We start from the raw sequence: 18,557 nt of genomic DNA on the forward strand, positions 1-18,557 counted from the left end.
TGCTCACCTTGAAACCATCTTTCTCAGCCCCAAATTTACCTCCAACCTCTCTTCCACTTGAATGGTTGCAAAGAGAAGGAGGGTTAAATCAGAATGATAGGAAGAGGGGGTGAATAAGGAGACAATTGCTCTCCAACACACTGTGTGCCAACGATATGCATTATGCTATTAAATTCACACAACCATACGAGGTAAAAATCATTAGCTCCATTTGACAGGTGAAGAAAGTGATGCTGCTGGAGGCTGAGTCACACAATTAGTAAGCGACAGAGCTAGGATTTCTACCCAGTGGACTCCAGAGCTCTTTTCATCCATCCTGCTGAGGTTAGAGGCAGAGATCGCCAGGGTGCCCTATGCAAACTAAGACACAGGTGACGGTTAAGTATTCTAGCATTTGCGTTTCCTGCCCTCTCATCGATCCTCCACCGGCAAAACTAACCTCTTTAACTCTGCTGTCTCATACTGGAGCGCAGGAAGCTGAGATTGCTGCGAGATATCCCAACTCCAGCAGGCGGCACTGTGAACCAGACACGAGTCCCAGCGTGGGCGGCTAGCGGGGGAACCCGAGGGGAGGAGACACAAGGAGCCGCCAGGGAAACACGCGTGGGGGCGTGGCCACCCTGGAAGATGGGCGTGTCTATCATTCAAGCCCCGCCCCATCCCTTGGCGCTTCGGCCTCGGGTGGGCGTGTCCCAAATTCTCTGCGGGAGAGACACGCGTGGGCCGCTCCCCACCCGGAGGAGGGCAGCGGAGCGGAGTGAGGGTGTCGCTGGCGGCCCCTCCCCGTGCGGGGCCACGTGGCGGGCTCCGGGCGAGCCCTAGGGAAAGAACCTGGCCCGTGGGGAGGTGGGGGGACCGAGGCGGCGCCGAGACAAGCGGAAAGCTACTGGGTTTGGAACAGAGAGGCGGCGGCGGCGGCGGCGCCGAGAGGGAGGGGAAGAGGCAGGCGGGCGCATGGGGCGCCCCGGCCCCGCCGGCAGCGCGCCCCCTCCGGCCTGGCCGCGCTGAACGCCCCCAGCGCTGCGCCTGGAATCTGCGCCCCGAGGCCATGCCGGTCATGAAGGGGTTGCTGGCCCCGCAGAACACCTTCCTGGACACCATCGCCACCCGCTTCGACGGCACGCGTGAGTGGGGTGGAGGCTGGAGCTGAGGGTTCGAGCTAGAGGTCAAGTCTCCTTTGGCCCTCGCGTGGGTCTCCTGGATGTGATGAGAAAGACCCAAGGCGAGGAGAATGGGCTAGGAGGGTCTAGGAACTCCCAGAGCCCCAGTAAAGGAACAGGACTGGGAGCGCCCTGGGAGGGGAGACGGGGAGAGGACCAAGAGTTTGGGCAGCCAAGGTTGGGGGTGTGTGACTCGAGGCAGGAAAGGTTCTTTGTGCGGCAAAGCGGAGGAGTCCTTGAGAGCCGCCCACTCTCGGGCAGGGCTCTGCTGGGGGCGTGTACGGGAGTATCCAAGACGCGGAGGTGGGACGAAGTGGCCAGGTGCTTTGGGGTCTGCTCTCCAACGACTGCAGCATCTCCTTCCCCCAGAAAAAAGAGAGAGAGAGAGAGAACATAGAAAAGGTCAGACTTTTGCAGGACCTAGCTTGGATTAAGGTCACGCACCCCCAAATTATAGCGCGTCCCTGTCTGGGGGCGGCATGGCAGGAAGGCAGGGGGTGGTCTGTGTAACGGAGAACTGCCTGCCCTCCAACCGAGCTTGAGTTCCAGGTTCAGCACCTTGGACAGCCACCATCCTGCTTCCCCTCCTCTTCTCCCGCCATTCCCTTTTCCTACTTTGGAACTGAACGATCTCCCCTTGCCCGGTTAGGACACCCAGGCTGAGATCTGAAAGGTGGGGGAAGCGGTACCTGAGGGCGGAAACCTAGCCGCCGGAGCCCTACCCGCCTCCCCACCCTGCCCCCCCCCACACACCTCCCTTGTTTCCATAGTGCCTATCACCCGGGCAACGGACCTGGGATGGAAGAAGGAGGCTGCTTGCCCAGGGCCCAGCACCTCCCAGGCACCTTCAGTATCCCCATCAGCCGCTCCATCCCCAGACATTCACCCCTCCCAGCACCCAGGTCTGGTTTCTTCTCAGATCCCTTCCTTCAGCTGAGACTGTCCCTGGATGGCCTACCGAGCCCCCCTGAGGCCTCCCACCCAGTGGAACTGGAGGGGAGCCAGCTCAGGTTCTGTTGCTGGGTTTGCTGGAGCCACAACTTCATTGCTCAAGCCTGTCAAACTCTGAGAACTGGGACAGACCCCCTGATCTTAGCTAAGGGATGCTAAAAAGAGGACTTTTCCTGGAAGGCAGGGAATGAGGATGCTACTCATCAGTCTTCCTCCCTCCACAAAGGAGACTGGATAATAAACTCTGTGAGTTTGGATAACCTCTGCTTTTTGGTTTCCTATCAATAAAATGGGTGTGATAATGCCAGAATCTGCCTTATCCAGGATAGCTTGTGCTTTGAAAGCTGGGCAAATGTGGGGCATCATTTCACCTTCTCAGTGTAACATTCACTATGTGCCAGGATTTGCTCTTCCCAGGTAACCCATATAACTCACACCAAAACTTTTGAGGAAGATATATAATCCCTCACTTTTCAGATAAGGAAGCTGAGGCACAGGGGAGTTCATTAACTTGCTCAAAGTTACACAGTCAGCAAGTGGCAGAGATGGGGTGCTGGAGCCCATGCCCTTATTCACCATGCTGTGCTGCCGCCTACAGTAATAGCTCATCAGCTTCAAGGCACAAGTCATGACCTCTTGGAGTTCCATTTCCAACCCCCTAGACTACCCTGTCCCAGTTCCAGGCCACCCTTAAGTCCTTGTCCTTTTGCTCTATCTCTTCTTACTCTCATTTCAGGACATCCCAAAGGGGATCCAGGAATCCCACGGAAACCTGGGAAGCTCCTGTCTCTAGGATCTCTGACCTCAGCTTGGGGGAGGTATGGCTCACCTGGAAACTGAGCTCCCCTCCTGGCCTTGGCCTGACCTTAACCCCTTCTTCCCACAGACAGCAATTTCCTGCTAGCTAACGCACAGGGCCCACGGGGCTTTCCCATTGTCTACTGTTCCGACGGCTTCTGCGAGCTCACAGGCTACGGCCGCACCGAGGTCATGCAGAAAACCTGCAGCTGCCGCTTCCTCTATGGTCCAGAGACCAGTGAGCCAGCCCTGCAGAGGCTGCACAAGGCTCTGGAGGGCCATCAGGAGCACCGCGCTGAAATCTGCTTCTACCGAAAGGATGGTGAGGGGATCTAGCCTGCCCTGCCATCCTGCCCAGACCCCAGACCTTACCCAGAGTCCACTTGAGACAGCAGAAACTTGGTTGCTGGTCCCCACACTGCCACAAGCTGACCGTGTGACACTGAATGTATCCCTGACCCTCTCTGAGCCATGGTTTTCCCATCAGGAACGTGAAGGAGATGGCTGACAAAATCTCTGGGCTTCTTTCCAGCTCTAATCCTTGGCCAAGCCCTTTGATTATGCCCAGGAACCAAGGGGGATGAGAGACAAGGAGATGCCATGGGCTGCTCACCCCCCTCCTCTTACCTCTCCACACCTGCAGGCTCAGCCTTTTGGTGCCTCCTGGACATGATGCCCATCAAGAATGAGATGGGGGAGGTCGTACTTTTCCTCTTCTCCTTCAAGGACATCACTCAGAGCGGAGGCCCAGGACTTGGCCCCCCAGGAGGCCATGGCGATAGTAATCATGGTAACCTCAAGTCTGCAACTCTGGGGAGATGGCATGAATGGTCAGAAGCTCTTGCCCAAGGGCACCCAAGCCCTGTCCCTACTCAGCCTCATGGATGTGCCTCCACTTACTGCCGTACCCTTCTTCCCAACAGAAAACTCCCTTGGCAGGAGGGGAGCCAGCTCAAGACTTCGATCTGCCAGGAGGCAGAGCCGTACTGTCCTACACCGACTGACCGGCCACTTTGGCCGCCGGGGCCAGAGAGGCATGAAAACCAATGTGAGTCCAATCTCTACCCCAACATCTCCCAGACATATTTCTGAGGCACCCTTGCTACTGTGTCCCCGTTTCCCTGTCTGTCCAATCTCCCTCCAGTCGCTTGTTCCTTTGTCCGCCATTCCTCATGTATGGCTCTCTGTTCTATCCCGTGTTCCCCTACATCTCCTTTCATCCCCCTCTTCCTTGCCTCCTTGTGACTGACATTACCCTGCTCTGATGATGCCACAAAGGTGGGGCTCTAGCAGCAATTACATTACCCACCTTTGGGTCTTAGGGTTACCTCGTGGGGGCTATGAAACCACGTTAGTGGTCCCAGGGAGAAAGCCCCCACTGGGGCCTGGCATCTGACCCTGTGTACTACTCCTAGGACCCTGATGAAGCCATGGGTCTCCAACCTTCTGAGCAGACTGTTATGGCAACAGGGGATGGGGTATGCCATGTCAGCCTCCCCTCCCCCCTGGGATATACTTATCCTCCACTGCATTCCTAGAACCCAAGAGGATCTTGAGGGAGAAGCTAGTGACCCCTCAAGCTAGGGCATTGTCTGACTGGTCATAATCACCTTCTCAAGAAGGGTAAAAGTCAAACTTTCGAAATACCCCTTGCACATGTGCACACACACAAAACATGATTGATTCCAAAGAGCAATAAATTGGCAGAGGAAGAAGTGTCAGGTGTCAGCTGCCAACCCCCACCTCCTGCACGTTCTACATCCTCTCGTGGCTGTGCTTGCAGTGCCCACTCCACCCCTTTCCCCATTCCTTACCTCTCCCTCCCCCAGCTTTGGCTCCTGTTTCCCCCAAGTGTCCCCAACCGCCACCCCTCTCCCCTTAGAACGTGTTTGAGCCAAAGCCATCAGTGCCCGAATACAAGGTGGCCTCCGTGGGGGGGTCCCGCTGCCTCCTCCTCCACTACAGCGTCCCCAAGGCCATCTGGGACGGCCTCATCCTCCTCGCCACCTTCTACGTTGCTGTCACTGTCCCCTACAACGTCTGCTTCTCGGGTGATGACGACACCCCCATCACGTCCCGACACACCCTTGTCAGCGACATCGCCGTGGAGATGCTCTTCATCCTGGGTTAGACCCTCTGCCCCACGTATCCTGGCGGGTGGGCTGGAGGGACCCACTCACCCAAGCCTCGTTTCATCCTGGGTTTGCCGGACCCAGACATTTAGAGCCCACCTATTTCTGGGTCTTTATGTCCTCATGGTCCATGAGCCCTGCCCCTGATCCCTGGAGCCTTCAGCCTTTAGACCTCTCCTCTTTTAAGAACCAGTCTGAAGCTCAATCCATCATCCCCATTCCTGCCTCCAACACTATCCTGAGTCTTACGCAAGGTACCTTGGCCAAGGTCCCTTCATAACAGCTTCTTGCATCCCCAGATATCATCCTGAACTTCCGCACCACCTATGTGTCCCAGTCTGGCCAGGTGGTCTCTGCTCCTCGTTCCATTGGCCTCCACTACCTGGCCACCTGGTTCTTTGTTGACCTTATTGCTGCTCTACCTTTTGACCTGCTTTATGTCTTCAACATCACCGTGGTGAGTGATCCCTGTCCTGCCTTGCAGCCTAGCCTGGTAACTTCAACACAGCATCTCCCATTAAGGGACCCACCTCAGTCCCAGACTCAGCCATCAGTGAATATTTGCCAGGCATCTGTGATGGGCAGAGCCCAGTGCTAGAAACCAAGAAGGATCCCAGAGTGTCTGCCTTCTTGGGGAGTTCAGTTCACAGTCTCTGAGGGAAGCTGAGACAAATGAAAAGCTAACTAGGGCTACCAAGGCGGCATTGGTCTGCAGCCAAATGAGCGGCACTTTTCACATTTTTATTTAACAAACAACGGATGAGCATTTAGCTGTCTGCAAAGCACTGTGTAAGTCATGGTCACTGTGGAGGAGAGGGATAAGGATTCAGCCACTCGGCAGCTAAGCTGGTGGAGACAGCAGGAACAGAAGAGGTGAATGGACTGCAAGACGGGGCCCAGGTAGTGCTGCTCGGGGGCTGGACGCAGAACTAACTGACCTTGGAATTCCAGGCTGGAACACGGGCTCCCACAAAACTGTTCTGAAATCTGGCTGTTGCGAGGAAGCCAAAGCTTGGCAGTTGGGCAGGGGCTGGCGTGGTCTGGGAAGGGTTCCTGACGGAGGAGGTGAGAGCTGATCTAGACCCTAGACAGAATAGGACCCAGCTGGCAGGAGACAAGGAGAGGGAACATCGGGGGAAACGTAGCAAGCCAAGATGAGGAGGTAGAGGCTGCAGGGCGGACTTGGAGGCAGAGAATCCCAGGACTGCCTGGAGCCGCCCTGAGTGGTCAGCTCTGCACCCAGCCGGCAGATACTAGGTCTTCTATGGCCCAGCGAGAGGGAGTCCCTCCCGGTGTCCCCAGACCCCCCTGAGTGGGGAGGTGGAGAGCAGTCTCCCCGTGTGCTCCTCTGCCTGCCACACTCAGCTATAGCGGGAAACCACCTACACGCAGCCGGATTTAACTAGCCGCCAACGGGCTGTGGGCCTCTTCTCCTGGCTGTGTACACGTGTGTGCATGCTCCCACACACGTGCATGTGGGTGTGTCTGCCCCGAGGCTCTGGCCCTTCCAAGTGGAGCTCCCCACTCCTCCCCTGAGTGTACCCCCACCAGGTTTGTGCCACCGGGCAGTGCCCCCTTCTCTAGTAGCTTCAGGAGCACTTTACAGTTTACTAAGTTCTTTCACACATCATCACGTAGGAACCTCTCATTAACTTTTCAGGGCAGATTCTCATCTCTCTCTTTCTCGGAGTTAGATGCAGAGGCTCAGGGAGGTTGACTAGCTTGTTGAAAGTCACACAGCTAGCAATGGCAGGCAAGAGATTAGAACTAGGTCCCTAGACTCCGGTCTAGAATTCCTTCTAGCATGCCACCCTGCTTCCCAGGAAACCAGCGTACCTGAGTGGATGGCCTGGCACGAGGGGAGAGGAGGAGCCATGCTGGGGCTAGACAGAAGCAGAGCAAAGATGGAGGCTAAGTAGGCACTGGCAGAGCCATGGACTTGAAGTGAGCCAGGCCTGAGACATCCTGGTCCATCAAGGAGAGGAAGGCCCCACGGGAGTAAGGCCCAGGGGTAGGTGACAAGGGGAAGCCTTGAAGAACTCAAGGTTGGAGTCAGGAGCTCTGAGAGCTAGGGGAAGGCGTTAAGCCCTGGAGTGCATGTTCAATAGCTAAGTTGTGCCTGCCTCTTTGAGACCCCATGGACTGTAGCCTGCCAGGTTCCTCTGTCCATGGAATTCTCCAGGCAAGAATACTGGAATGGTTTGCCATTTCCTTCTCCAGGGGATCTTCCTGACCCAGGGATGGAGCCCGAGTCTCCTGCATTGGTGGGAGACTTTACCACTGAGCTCCCTGGGAAGCTCCTAAACTCTGGAAAGGGTCCGTCAGAGTCACCTCCTTTCCAATTCCTTTGTCTAAAATTAGAGAAAATGGCATGTGACTCAGGAGCTGTGTAGGGCCAGGGCTACGGGGGATGCTCCTGGAAGCCCCTGAAGGGACAGTGAGGGGCCTTCATACAAAGTTCCACAGGTGCTACCCCAGAGGCCCCAGCCCTAGCCTCCAGGCTGTCCCACCCAGAGCAGTAAGAACATAAGCCCCCACCTGCTCATCATGTCCAAGACTGGAAGGGCTTATCAAAACACAACCAAAACAGTCATAGTTAATACCAGCTAATCTTTACAGGACCCTGACTAACCTTGGCAACTCCCACCAAACCCTGCAAGGGCTGGGGCCTCACAGTCTAAGTACCCTGCTCTCCTTCTCTCAGCATCCCAGCTGCAGCTGATCCATAAGGGATGAGGTCCCTAAACCTTCCCCTGTCCACAGCTGATTGTACCTAAGACACTGGGGTCTTTGAGCAAGGACCAGAGATCATTACGTCTGTTGTCCTGCCTCTGACTTGCCGTTTTACCAGCCAAGGTGCTAAAAGGCAGTATAGCACAAAATGGACTCTGGTGTCAACTCAGATTTGAATCCCAGCTCCATGATTTCCTTGGTCTGTGACCTTGAGCAAGTCACCAGCCTCTCTGGACCTTAGTAGACTCATCTGCACATTGAGAATGGTGATGAAAATTAGACTGAAGGCGTTAAGTTTGTTTTTATGAGGATTACAGTTACTTAGCCCAGTGCCTGACATACATAGTACTTGCTGTTAGCCATTATCAGGGTTGTGTTGTTGCTGTTTTTGTATTGGTCGCCACACTGCATGGCTTGTGGAATCTTAGTTCCCTGACCAGGAATTGACCTCTTGCCCCCTGCAGTAGAAGCGCAGAGTCCTAGCCACTGGACCGCTAGGGAAGTCCCCACGATTAGTTTCAGTATCATGCTGTCCGCCTTGCATTTCCTGGTCACCTTAGCACAGCAAGGATCCTTTTCATCAGGCAGCCTTCCCTAGCTTCAGGGCACCTGGGGGAGGGGGGAACGCTGGGGGGCCTGCTGACAGCCTCCCCTGGCGCACCCACTCCGCAGACATCGCTGGTGCACCTGCTGAAGACAGTGAGGCTGCTGCGGCTGCTGCGGCTGCTGCAGAAGCTGGAGCGGTACTCGCAGTGCAGCGCCGTGGTGCTCACACTGCTCATGTCGGTCTTTGCGCTCCTTGCCCACTGGATGGCCTGCGTCTGGTATGTCATCGGGCGCCGGGAGATGGAGGCCAACGACCCGCTGCTCTGGGACATCGGTGAGCCACTGACCCCCAGGCTTTCACCAACTACCTCTTCACCTGCCCTGTCCAGGCAGGCCCCCAAGCTGACACCCCCCACCCCCACTCCATATTCCTCCTTCCCTCCATCCCTTATGGATTGCATCCATAAGCATGCAATCAAATAGATGATCAAGTCCCAGCTCTCTGTGCATAGGAAGCACTTAATAAACCCCCAGAGAGTGGAAGGGGCCCCTAAACAGTCAGCACTGTAGGGAGCCGGTAGCCTTGAGCTGCAACTGTAACCACTTCAGGGCGGGGAGGCCCAGACGCCAGCTGCTCCTCACATTTCCTGTGCAAACCTCCCCTCACCTCTGTAAATACTCCCCTCACCCAAGGTCAAGTGCAGACAGCTCAGGGAAACCCCATTCTCCACTGCTGGCGTAGCCAGGGCTCCTTGCATCCCTCCACCCGCTAGGCTGGTTGCACGAGCTGGGCAAGCGTCTGGAGGTGCCCTATGTCAACGGCTCAGCGGGCGGCCCGTCGCGGCGCAGCGCCTACATCGCCGCGCTCTACTTCACGCTGAGTAGCCTCACGAGCGTGGGCTTCGGCAACGTGTGCGCCAACACCGACGCCGAGAAGATCTTCTCCATCTGCACCATGCTCATAGGCGGTGAGGCGGGGCCTGCCAAACCCAGCGTGCAGATGGGGAAACTGAGGCCCAGAGAAGGCAAGGTGTCCACCCACGACCAGACACTGGGAGGACATTTGTTCATAATTATTTGCTCAGCACCTACTACCTGCTGGCCTTGGGGGGAACGGCCATAAACCGGAGGGTTGCTTGCGAAAGGGATAGGAAGCCCAAGTTCATGACCTAATGGGGTGGGGCATGAGAAAAGCATCAGGTGTGACCCGTCTCAGGACCACCTGCTATTCCCTGCCCCAAACCCAGAACCTGGCATCAGGTAGGCACTCAGAAGCCCTCTGGCTCTCCGGCCCCTCCCTAGGAGCCCAGAGACTGGTCCAGGGCAGGGGGCTCGCCGTGGAGGGCGGGGGGTGGGGGTGGGGGGGTGGAGGCCGGAGGGGTTGCCGCCCCTGACTGCCCGCTGCGCGCCACAGCGCTGATGCACGCCGTGGTGTTCGGGAACGTGACGGCCATCATCCAGCGCATGTACTCGCGCCGCTCGCTCTACCACAGCCGCATGAAGGACCTCAAGGACTTCATCCGCGTGCACCGCCTACCGCGGCCACTCAAGCAGCGCATGCTCGAGTATTTCCAGACCACGTGGGCGGTCAACAGTGGCATTGACGCCAACGAGGTAGTGCGTGGCGGGAGGGCGCCCCGTACCTGCGGCGCAGAGGTGCAGGAGCGGGGAATGGGGTCGCGGTCTCTCAGGGTTTGGGATGGAAGCAAATGGGTTGCAGAGAAACGAAATGATGTTCACAAGGACACACACCTACCGGAATTCACATCCCTTTGCTTTACCCGTGACAAATGCCATGGTCGAGTGTCTGCTTGCGGCCAGCCTCTGCGCTGGACACAGGAGTCCTGGGGATGATTACCCCCAGCCCTTACCCTGGGGGAGACAGCAGGCTGGTGAGGGAGACAGCCTGGTAAACAAAGAGTTATGCAGTGAATGGGACTCTACTGGAGAGAGTGGGTGCAGCAGCGCCATCACTGTGTCTGAAACTCGACGTGTCGGGGAGGTGGCACAGAAAAGTGAACATCACGAAGGTTAAGAAGGAAACTGGCCTGCTACCAGAAGGCCATTCCAGGCAGAAAGAGCAGTAGGAACACAGGTCTGGAACTACTGATGCCAAAGAGCAGAGCGAGTTCAGGGAACTGAAAGTAGTTCAGCGAGCTTTCAGGAAAGGGCCTGTGAGCACTGCGGAGGGAGGAGCGGCAGAGGGGTGAAGAGAGGGTCTTGGGAGCCGGGCAGGCCCAACTCAGGGATGGCCTTGGATTTAGATTTTGTCCTACCACATTTTTAGGCTCGGGAGTAACCCGCAGATCCAGAAAGTCTTTTTTAAAATTGTTTTGGCTGCACTGGGTCTTTATTGTGGCCCACAGGCTTCTCTACTCAAAGTGCAGGGGCTCTGAAGTCGTGGTGGGGTAGGAGTGCTTGCAGGCTTAGTTGTGGCATGTGGGATCTTGTTCCCCCACCAGGGAGTCGAACCCTGGCCCCCTGCATTGAGAGTGTGAATTCCTATCCACTGGACCACCAGGAAAGTCCCCCAGGAGGTATTTCTGAGAGCAGGAGCCTGGGGACTGGTGATCAGCTGGTTGCAGGAAAGAAGCTCAAAGGGATTCCCGGGTTTCTGGCTTCAGCCAAAGCGTGGGATGGAGGCATTACCCAGGGAAGATTGGATTTAGGGGTGAAACTGAGAGGTCAGGGTTGGGCCATAATGAGGGTGTTGTGCCTGTGGGGAATCCAGGTGGAGGCTGCCCCATGGGTAGGTGAACACACAGGTCTGGACCCGGAGGTAGGGCTCCAGACTCACGGGGGGTGGGCGGGGGGGAGTGTAAGTCTTGGAGCTGGTTGCTATGATGCAGGGAGAGCGTACAAAGTAAGAAGAAAGCTGAGGAAGTAGGTTGGCTGAGGAAGAGGAGCCTGAGGGAAGTAAGTGGAACAAAAGGGAGAGGTCAAAAAAAAAGGGGGGGGGGGGGGGAGGTCAGCAAGCCTGAGTGGCCAAGGGGCTCCAGGAGATGAGGGTGGTACCATGAGCATTAAGTTCAGCCCCCAAGAGGTCACTGCTAATATCCAAGTTCTAGTGTAACCCTGCCTTTTACAGATGGGGACACAGAGGCCTAGAGAGAGAAAAGGGTTTGTCTAGAGTCCACAGGGACTTATGCAGAGCTGACTTCTAATCTCCTGGCTTGAAGGCTGACCCACCAGGGATGGTCTGTGCATACATGGGGTTGAGTCACTAGGATGTGTGTGCGTGACCAGTGTGTGTAGCCATGGGCAGTGGACAGACAGAAGAGCTAGTCTCTGCCCCATGACTTGGGTTGGGAGGTCAAACTGAGATAAGACACACAGAAGTCTCCCTGAAGGTCAGAAATGGGTAATTTGAGCTCTGTTCTTGAAGACAGCTCAACACAGCTGTAGAGCTCAAGTAGCTGCTGCCGGGGGATGACCAGAATGACCTATGCCCCCTATGCAGTTACTGCGTGACTTCCCAGACGAGCTGAGAGCTGATATTGCTATGCACCTGAATCGGGAGATACTGCAGCTACCGCTGTTTGGAGCAGCGAGCAGGGGCTGTCTGCGGGCTCTCTCCCTACACATCAAGACCTCATTCTGCGCTCCTGGCGAATACCTGCTGCGCCGTGGCGACGCCCTGCAAGCGCACTACTACGTCTGCTCTGGCTCACTGGAGGTGCTCCGCGACAACATGGTGCTGGCCATCCTGGGTGAGGGTCCTGCCTCCACCTTCTCCGTACCCCGGAACCTTCCCCCAGAGGCCTTGGGAGAGGCCAGGAGTCTAGGGACTGGATAGCTGGTGTTCTGGCAAAGGAGTACTCTCTCTCTCAGTTCCAGCACCTACCACCATCCCCTTTTGACCATTCCCCTCAGACCCTTACCTCATCCCATTGGCCATCCCTGAACCCATCAACCCTTCCCCAGTGACTGTTCCCCCAAATCAATTCTCCCACTATACCATCTCCCAACACCCCTGACCCATCAACTCTCAACTCCACTGACTCTCTACCCTTTAACTGACCCCTCTGGCCATTCTGTATTGATCATCCAATTCCATGGATCGTTCCTCCAGCCTTACTGACATCCCCAACTGACTGTCTCCCAACTTCACCAGCCATTCTCCACCGACCTGCCAACTCTATTGATTATTTCCTCCAATTCCATTGACTGACCCACCTTCAACCATCCTTCAAACACACTGGCCATCCCTCACATCCACTAATATCATCTGGGTCCCTCTGCCCTAGCTGACTGTCCCTATCCCTCACCCACAGGAAAAGGAGACCTGATTGGGGCAGATATCCCCGAGCCTGGGTCAGGCACAGCTCCAAGCTGCGTGCTGAAGACCAGTGCTGATGTGAAGGCACTCACCTACTGTGGCCTGCAGCAACTGAGCAGCCAAGGGCTGGCCGAGGTCCTGAGGCTCTATCCTGAGTATGGAGCTGCCTTCCGGGCTGGCCTGCCCCGGGACCTCACCTTCAACCTGCGCCACGGCTCTGAGACCAATGTATGTAGACCCCTATGGCCTCTACCTCCTCCGAGTTCACCTCCTTCAAACTAGATCCTCCCCCAGCCCCAGAGAGAGCCTCATGAATTCCTTCCACCCTGAAAACGTCATCTCTCAACCCTGGGCACCCCTTGCATTGCCCCGCCATACTTAACATCTTCAACCCACTGACCCTACTCATCATGGACCATCATCCAACCCCATGGACCATCTCTCACCAACTCTACTTCCAACTCAACTACTCACCTCCTGTTGGTCCCCCTTCTGCTCACTCTAGACTCCTCAAAGGACCCCCACTTTAAAAGCAATCCCCTCTGCGCGCTCCTCCTCCATCAGTTCCCTCCTTCTTTGGACTGGGTCTCCTCCCCTGGGGCTTCTCTGCTCCACTCACCAAGTGTTTCCCGGGCCCATTTTTGGTTTAGGCTCTGGGCCAAATCTGTAGTTTTCACCCTAGACCTTGGTCTTTTACTGCTTTTCAGACTTATGTTGCCACTCGGGAGTTGTCTGAGTCGGAGTTGGGGGTATCTCTGACTCAATTCCACAAAAAGGCCTCACATTCTCCAACCCCACCACTCTGATGGGCGGGACTAGGAGGTGCTGCACTGGGGGAGTGGGGAGGTGTGAGTCAGCCGGAACCCCTCCTGTGTCCCTGCAGGGCCTCTGCCGCTTTTCCCGATCCCCTCGCCTCTCCCAGGTACCGTATCCTTCCTGGGTAGGGTTGAAGTCACATGCAGAGAGGCGGGGGCGTGGCGGGGGGCACCTTTCCTTGACTGCTCTGCTGCAGGGTGAAGGGAGAGGGGATGGGGAGCAGCAATGCCGGTGGAGGCTGTTGCTCACTGAAGGGGCCTGTTGTTGATTGCCCTGTGACATCAGCTGCGTCCTCTACCCACAGCCCCGTTCAGAGAGCCTGGGCTCCTCCTCAGACAAGACCCAGCCATCCATCACAGAGGCCGAGGCTGGGGCCGAGCCTGGCGGTGGTCCCAGGCCCCGGCGGCCCCTCCTGCTGCCCAACCTCAGCCCAGCGCGGCCCCGGGGCTCCCTGGTCAGCCTCTTGGGGGAGGAGCTGCCCCCTTTCTCAGCCCTTGTCTCCTCTCCTTCCCTGTCCCCAGCCCCTTCCCCTGCCCTGGCTGGCCGGGGCCACAGCCCCTCCCCTCATGGCCCCCCCAGGGGCTCTGCTGCCTGGAAGCCCCCCCAGCTTCTCATTCCCCCACTGGGAACCTTTGGACCTCCGGACCTCAGTCCCCGGTGAGATGCCAGCCTCCCCTGCCTTCCCTATACCCCTGCTGGCTTCCAGAACCTTCTCTGGGCTCCGTCCCTGGCATTCTGACCAATGCTCCACCCTGCCCTTCCTGATCCACCATAGCTTGCAACCCCACCCCTCTGTGACGGCTGCTCCTCCCCAGCTCCCCGGTGCTGCAGCCCCTTTCACCCTCTGCCTGCTCTGCCCTGCTCTGGCCCTTACTCTCTGCCCGCGGGACTGATGACCACTGCCTCCATCCCAGGATAGTGGATGGCATTGAGGACTCTGGCAGCACGGCAGAGGCCCCTACGTTCCGGTTCAGCAGGAGGCCTGAGCACCCTAGATCTCGCTTGCAGGCCTCTCCTGCAGGTAAGGGCCAACAGTGGACTTCAACTCACAGTCACCCATCCATCCATCCATCCATCCATCCATCCATCCCACATATAGTAAGGGCCTACCAGCTTCCAGGTGCTCTACTAGGAACACACAGATGAACCAGGCCTGGCCCACACTTAGCAAATGCCCAGTCTAATGGAGGCAATACCTGTGTTCTCAGACGCATGGTTCCAGAGCAGAGTGCTAAGAGCCACGACCGAGACAAGAGCAGGGCTCCTAGGAGGGAGAGGAGGGAGCCTCTAACCCTCCTTCTTAGAGGAGGGGACACTTGAGGTGGGCCTTAAAGGGTGGGTAGGAGTTTGAGTTGCGGAATAAGGCAGTTGGTGAAAGGCACATAGGCATGACCAGAAGAATGGTTGTGTTCAGACTCCAAGGAGAAACTTCGTGCCTAGAGCTGGGGGTGGGTGGGAGGTGGGTGGGACGTGGGGAGCAGTTGGGGAAGTGATATGGCCTCAAAACCAGCCTGAGGAGCTTGGGTTTCTCATCCTGACCCCAGAGCATCCTCTCCCCTTGTTCTGCGCATGCCCAGTGACAGGAGGGCCCAGCCCAGGCTGCAGACTCAAGCTCCCTGCACTCACCCAACACCCCTTCTCCCCACTCTGTCTGCAGGGCCCACGCCCAGCCAGGAAGCCGCCCCTGAGGCTGAGGAGGTGAAGGAAAAGGTCTGTAGACTGAACCAGGAGGTTAGTTGGGGCCTGTTCCTCTCCTCCAACCTTGGGATCAGAGATGTGCCTCATAGAACAGCATTACAAAGGGTTTGGAGCCAAAGTCCTGATTTCAGATATTCATGTTAGCTGTGTGACCTTGGGCAAGCCCCACAACCACTCTGAACTTCAATCTCCTCATCTGAAAATGGGGAGATAGTTCTATGCACGAGATGAGGGCACATACATACCTGGTTGATCCCTAGCGGGTTGTAAGTACTCAGGGAAGGCTGCATCCCTGCCTTCCAGCTGACTCAGGAGGTCTGGCTGGAGAAAGAGGGCCTCTCCACCGACAAGGGATTTGCTCCTGCAGGGACCGTTGCAGCTACCCTCAACAAGTCACATGCTCCAGTCCTTCCCTCCCTCTCTTCTTCCCCACCCCCCCACCTGTCTGGGCCAAGGACTGCGGGGCATAACCCCGGGGGACCTGGACCCTCCCATGGAATCCTGGTGGGAAAGAGCCCAGATCCTGTTTGCTGAGGCTGAGTCTCCACCTCCCCCTCAGGGATCTCAAAGCCACATCCACAGCCAGCCCTGGGGCTTCCCTGGGCTCTGATAAACATCAGGCATCCCCAGGGGTGCACCTGGGTGGGGCGCCTGGGGCAGGGGGCGGAGCCAGCCCTGGTTCTGTAGGATTCTAGGTCAGTCCTGCTTAAGCTGGCAGTTCTCCTAGACCAGTGGTCCCCCAACTTCAGCGACCATCATTATCCAGAGAACCTGTTAAAATGTGGATTCCTGGGCCTCACACAATTTGGAACATCTGGGGTGGGGCCCAGAAATCGGCATTTTGACAAGTTTTTCAGTTGATTCTGTAGTTCCTGAAATTTGAAAAATGCTGAATAGACACTTGAGTTCCTGTGATGTATCACCTGAGAGTAAGCCTGCGTCTGTCACTTCACAGTTGTGCAGCCTCTTTGAGCACATTCTTCTACATCTTATAAAAGTGTGTGCATGGCAGGAGCGAGGGGGTGGAAATAGCAATAGCTGTCGTCCCAAATCCTTTTTTGGAAAGAGGCTGGGGTATTTACATCTAGACAAAAATAACCCCTGTCCTGTCTTCTTCTTCGGAGGGTGGCCATGAGCAGAGTGGATATGAAAGAACTTTGTAAACTGGAGAGGGGAGCGCACGTAGGAGGGGTGATGACTGTTGCGGCACCTGGGAGACAATTTGATGTATTTTCAACAGATTTCCCGTCTCAACCGAGAAGTGTCTCAACTTAGCCAGGAACTTCGACACATGATGGGCCTGCTGCAGGCCAGACTGGGTCCCCCAGGCCACCCAACAGTCTTGGCTTGGCCCCCACACCCTCCTTGCCCACCTCAGAGGCCTCCGTGCAGTTCTCCTTATGTGTCCGGACCACCACCTGGCCTCCACGATACTACTCGGGCTGAGATCCACTGCCCGGCCAGTGTGGGGACAGCAGAGATGGGGGCTGCCCCCCCCAGCCTGAGACCCTCTGTACGGTCCCCCTACCCCTCTGAGCCTGACCCTCTGGGACCCTCCCCAGTGCCAGAGGCCCCGCCTCCAAACTCAAGCCTCATGAGGCACAGCTTCCGGTCCAGGTCAGACACGATCCACTGACACTGGCCATGGGCCCAGGCCTGTCTGGGGTGGGTGCTGCTGCCTGCCATCCAGGGAGGGGCTGGGCCCCTTGGCCTCCTGCCTTGGGTCAGTAGCCACCAGCGGGTCTGGTTGGCTCTGGATTCTCTGACCTTTTTTAACCAAGTCTGGTCACTTGTGACTCTTCCCTTTTCCCAAACCTTCCTCTATTCTCCTCTGTGAGGGGAGCCATCTGAGGCCGTGGAACCCAACAGGCATGAGATGGACTACAGTGCCCATTAAGCTGGGCAGATGAGATGTCTGGCTTTCTCCCCAGGACCTGGAGGCAGGTAGAGATGGGGGTGGGGTAGGGGAAGGGCCCCAGATCCAGCCTAGGAAATGAAGACTGAGGAAAGAGCAGGCAGGATCTTGGTGTCTACAGCAAGAGATTCCAGTGCGGAGATAGCTAGTGATACTGTGAGGTCTTTTGTCCCAGCCCCCAGGTCTCTGCTGGAGATGGGAGTGCTAACCACTGGGAAGTCCCCTGGCTGGCATTTGAGTAACCCAAGACTTCTTAGGCCTCCAACCATCAGCCCAAGGTGGAGGGTCTCCCTTTACCCCACAGCCCACATAGGAAATGAACCAATGACCCTAGATATGTATTCTTTGACTTGCACAGCATTTTTATTTTTTTTTTCAAAATACAAATGAGTTGCCATATTAAAAATCAGGAAAGTTCACATAAAAATCCAGATATTCTGGGAACTTCCCTGGCAGTCCAGTGGTTAAGACTCCGCACTCCCAATGCAGGGGACCCTTGTTCGTTCAATCCCTGGCCAGGGAACTGGAACCCACAGGCTGCAACTAAGACCCAGCACAGCCAAAAAAAAAAAAAAAAAATCCAGATATTCCAGCTTCTCTAAACAAATTACAGAGATCTGGCAATTCTGGACCAACATTGCACCTGGCAATAATTAGTTGGGGGGGGAGGAGGAGCTGTCCTCTTTGAATGAGGCCTGCATCCTCCACGTCTTTGCGATCCCCAGGTTCCTAGATCATTTCCTGACACCTCGCTAGCTTCCCTCCTTTGAATTCTTTATCTGATCTCTGTTGGTATCTGAGTTTGTAATCCCTGCCTTATAGTGTGATTCCAGGTTCCTTTGCCCCAGTGGGTGCTTTTCAGGTCAAGTAATGTCTATTTCTACCCCTGGGCCTGGGGCCTGTCCACATCTCTGTTTATGTCTCTCTGCAGGCCGACGCTGAAAGTGGTCTCTTCTGCTGCCAGCAACCTGAAACAGTCCCAGCAGCACTCCTTCCCTTCCCCCACCCCTAGACCTCAGCCATGCCTGTTCTCCCCCTTCCAACATGGTCTCACTCAGGGCCTTCTTGAACATGCACCCTGGTTTCCAGCTCTCCTTTACCACCCACCACCCTGGGCTCACTTTTGGATAGGAAATAAACTCTTTTATTTTTGTAGTTGCTGGCTCTGGCTGTTTCTGGGGGCTGGTGTGATAGCCCCAGGGCTTTGGAGGAGCTTACATGATAGTCACTCCCACACAGTACCCCAGGGCCCTGTTACTGTCTCTAGGAGGGCAAAGGTGCCAACCAATCCACTTGGCACCACATTCACGCCACCAGGAGCCCCTGGGATGAAGCAGAAACCTTAATGAGTCACTATGGGCCCGTTATACCCACCCTCCCCCCAACCTGGTCAGAGCCACAGATTCAGACAGTGTGTGGGAGGGACAGAGCCCTGACTCAGGTACACCTCCAGCCCTGGAAAGGTGGCCCAAGGGATTCCCCACCAATCCTACAGTAACTGATCCTGTCCTTCTTGCAGGAAAGGTACA

The 18,557-nt window shown here is 56.3% G+C and overlaps 1 protein-coding gene across 2 annotated transcripts; it reads left to right on the forward strand.

The window, feature by feature from the left end:
• Nucleotides 1–711: 711 nt before the first annotated feature.
• On the forward strand, nt 712–18,183 carry KCNH4 (potassium voltage-gated channel subfamily H member 4). Of its 2 annotated transcripts, none has more exons than XM_070479488.1 (17): nt 712–1,124; nt 2,998–3,231; nt 3,553–3,699; nt 3,833–3,957; nt 4,792–5,035; nt 5,341–5,498; nt 8,447–8,654; nt 9,094–9,288; nt 9,735–9,934; nt 11,781–12,030; nt 12,595–12,827; nt 13,483–13,521; nt 13,720–14,072; nt 14,330–14,436; nt 15,073–15,146; nt 16,354–17,057; nt 17,960–18,183. In XM_070479488.1, the coding sequence occupies exons 1-16, from the start codon at nt 1,049–1,051 to the stop codon at nt 16,747–16,749; spliced, it is 3,039 nt and encodes a 1,012-aa protein (XP_070335589.1). In that variant the 5' UTR covers nt 712–1,048; the 3' UTR covers nt 16,750–17,057; nt 17,960–18,183. The 2 variants fall into 2 exon arrangements, with proteins under 2 accessions (XP_070335589.1, XP_070335586.1); XM_070479485.1 differs by having other exon boundaries at nt 16,354–17,053.
• The last annotated feature ends 374 nt before the right edge of the window (nt 18,184–18,557 follow it).

This window comes from Odocoileus virginianus, chromosome 17, assembly GCF_023699985.2.
Source record: "Odocoileus virginianus isolate 20LAN1187 ecotype Illinois chromosome 17, Ovbor_1.2, whole genome shotgun sequence".
NCBI lineage: Eukaryota > Metazoa > Chordata > Mammalia > Artiodactyla > Cervidae > Odocoileus > Odocoileus virginianus.

Bases quoted from the DNA above. Each gene is read 5' to 3' on its own strand.
- KCNH4 (XM_070479488.1), top strand. From the start codon at position 1,049: ATGCCGGTCATGAAGGGGTTGCTGGCCCCGCAGAACACCTTCCTGGAC. The intron at 12,828-13,482 runs GTATGTAGACCC...GTGTCCCTGCAG, and splicing joins GCCACGGCTCTGAGACCAAT to GGCCTCTGCCGCTTTTCCCG. The intron at 14,437-15,072 runs GTAAGGGCCAAC...CTCTGTCTGCAG, and splicing joins CTTGCAGGCCTCTCCTGCAG to GGCCCACGCCCAGCCAGGAA.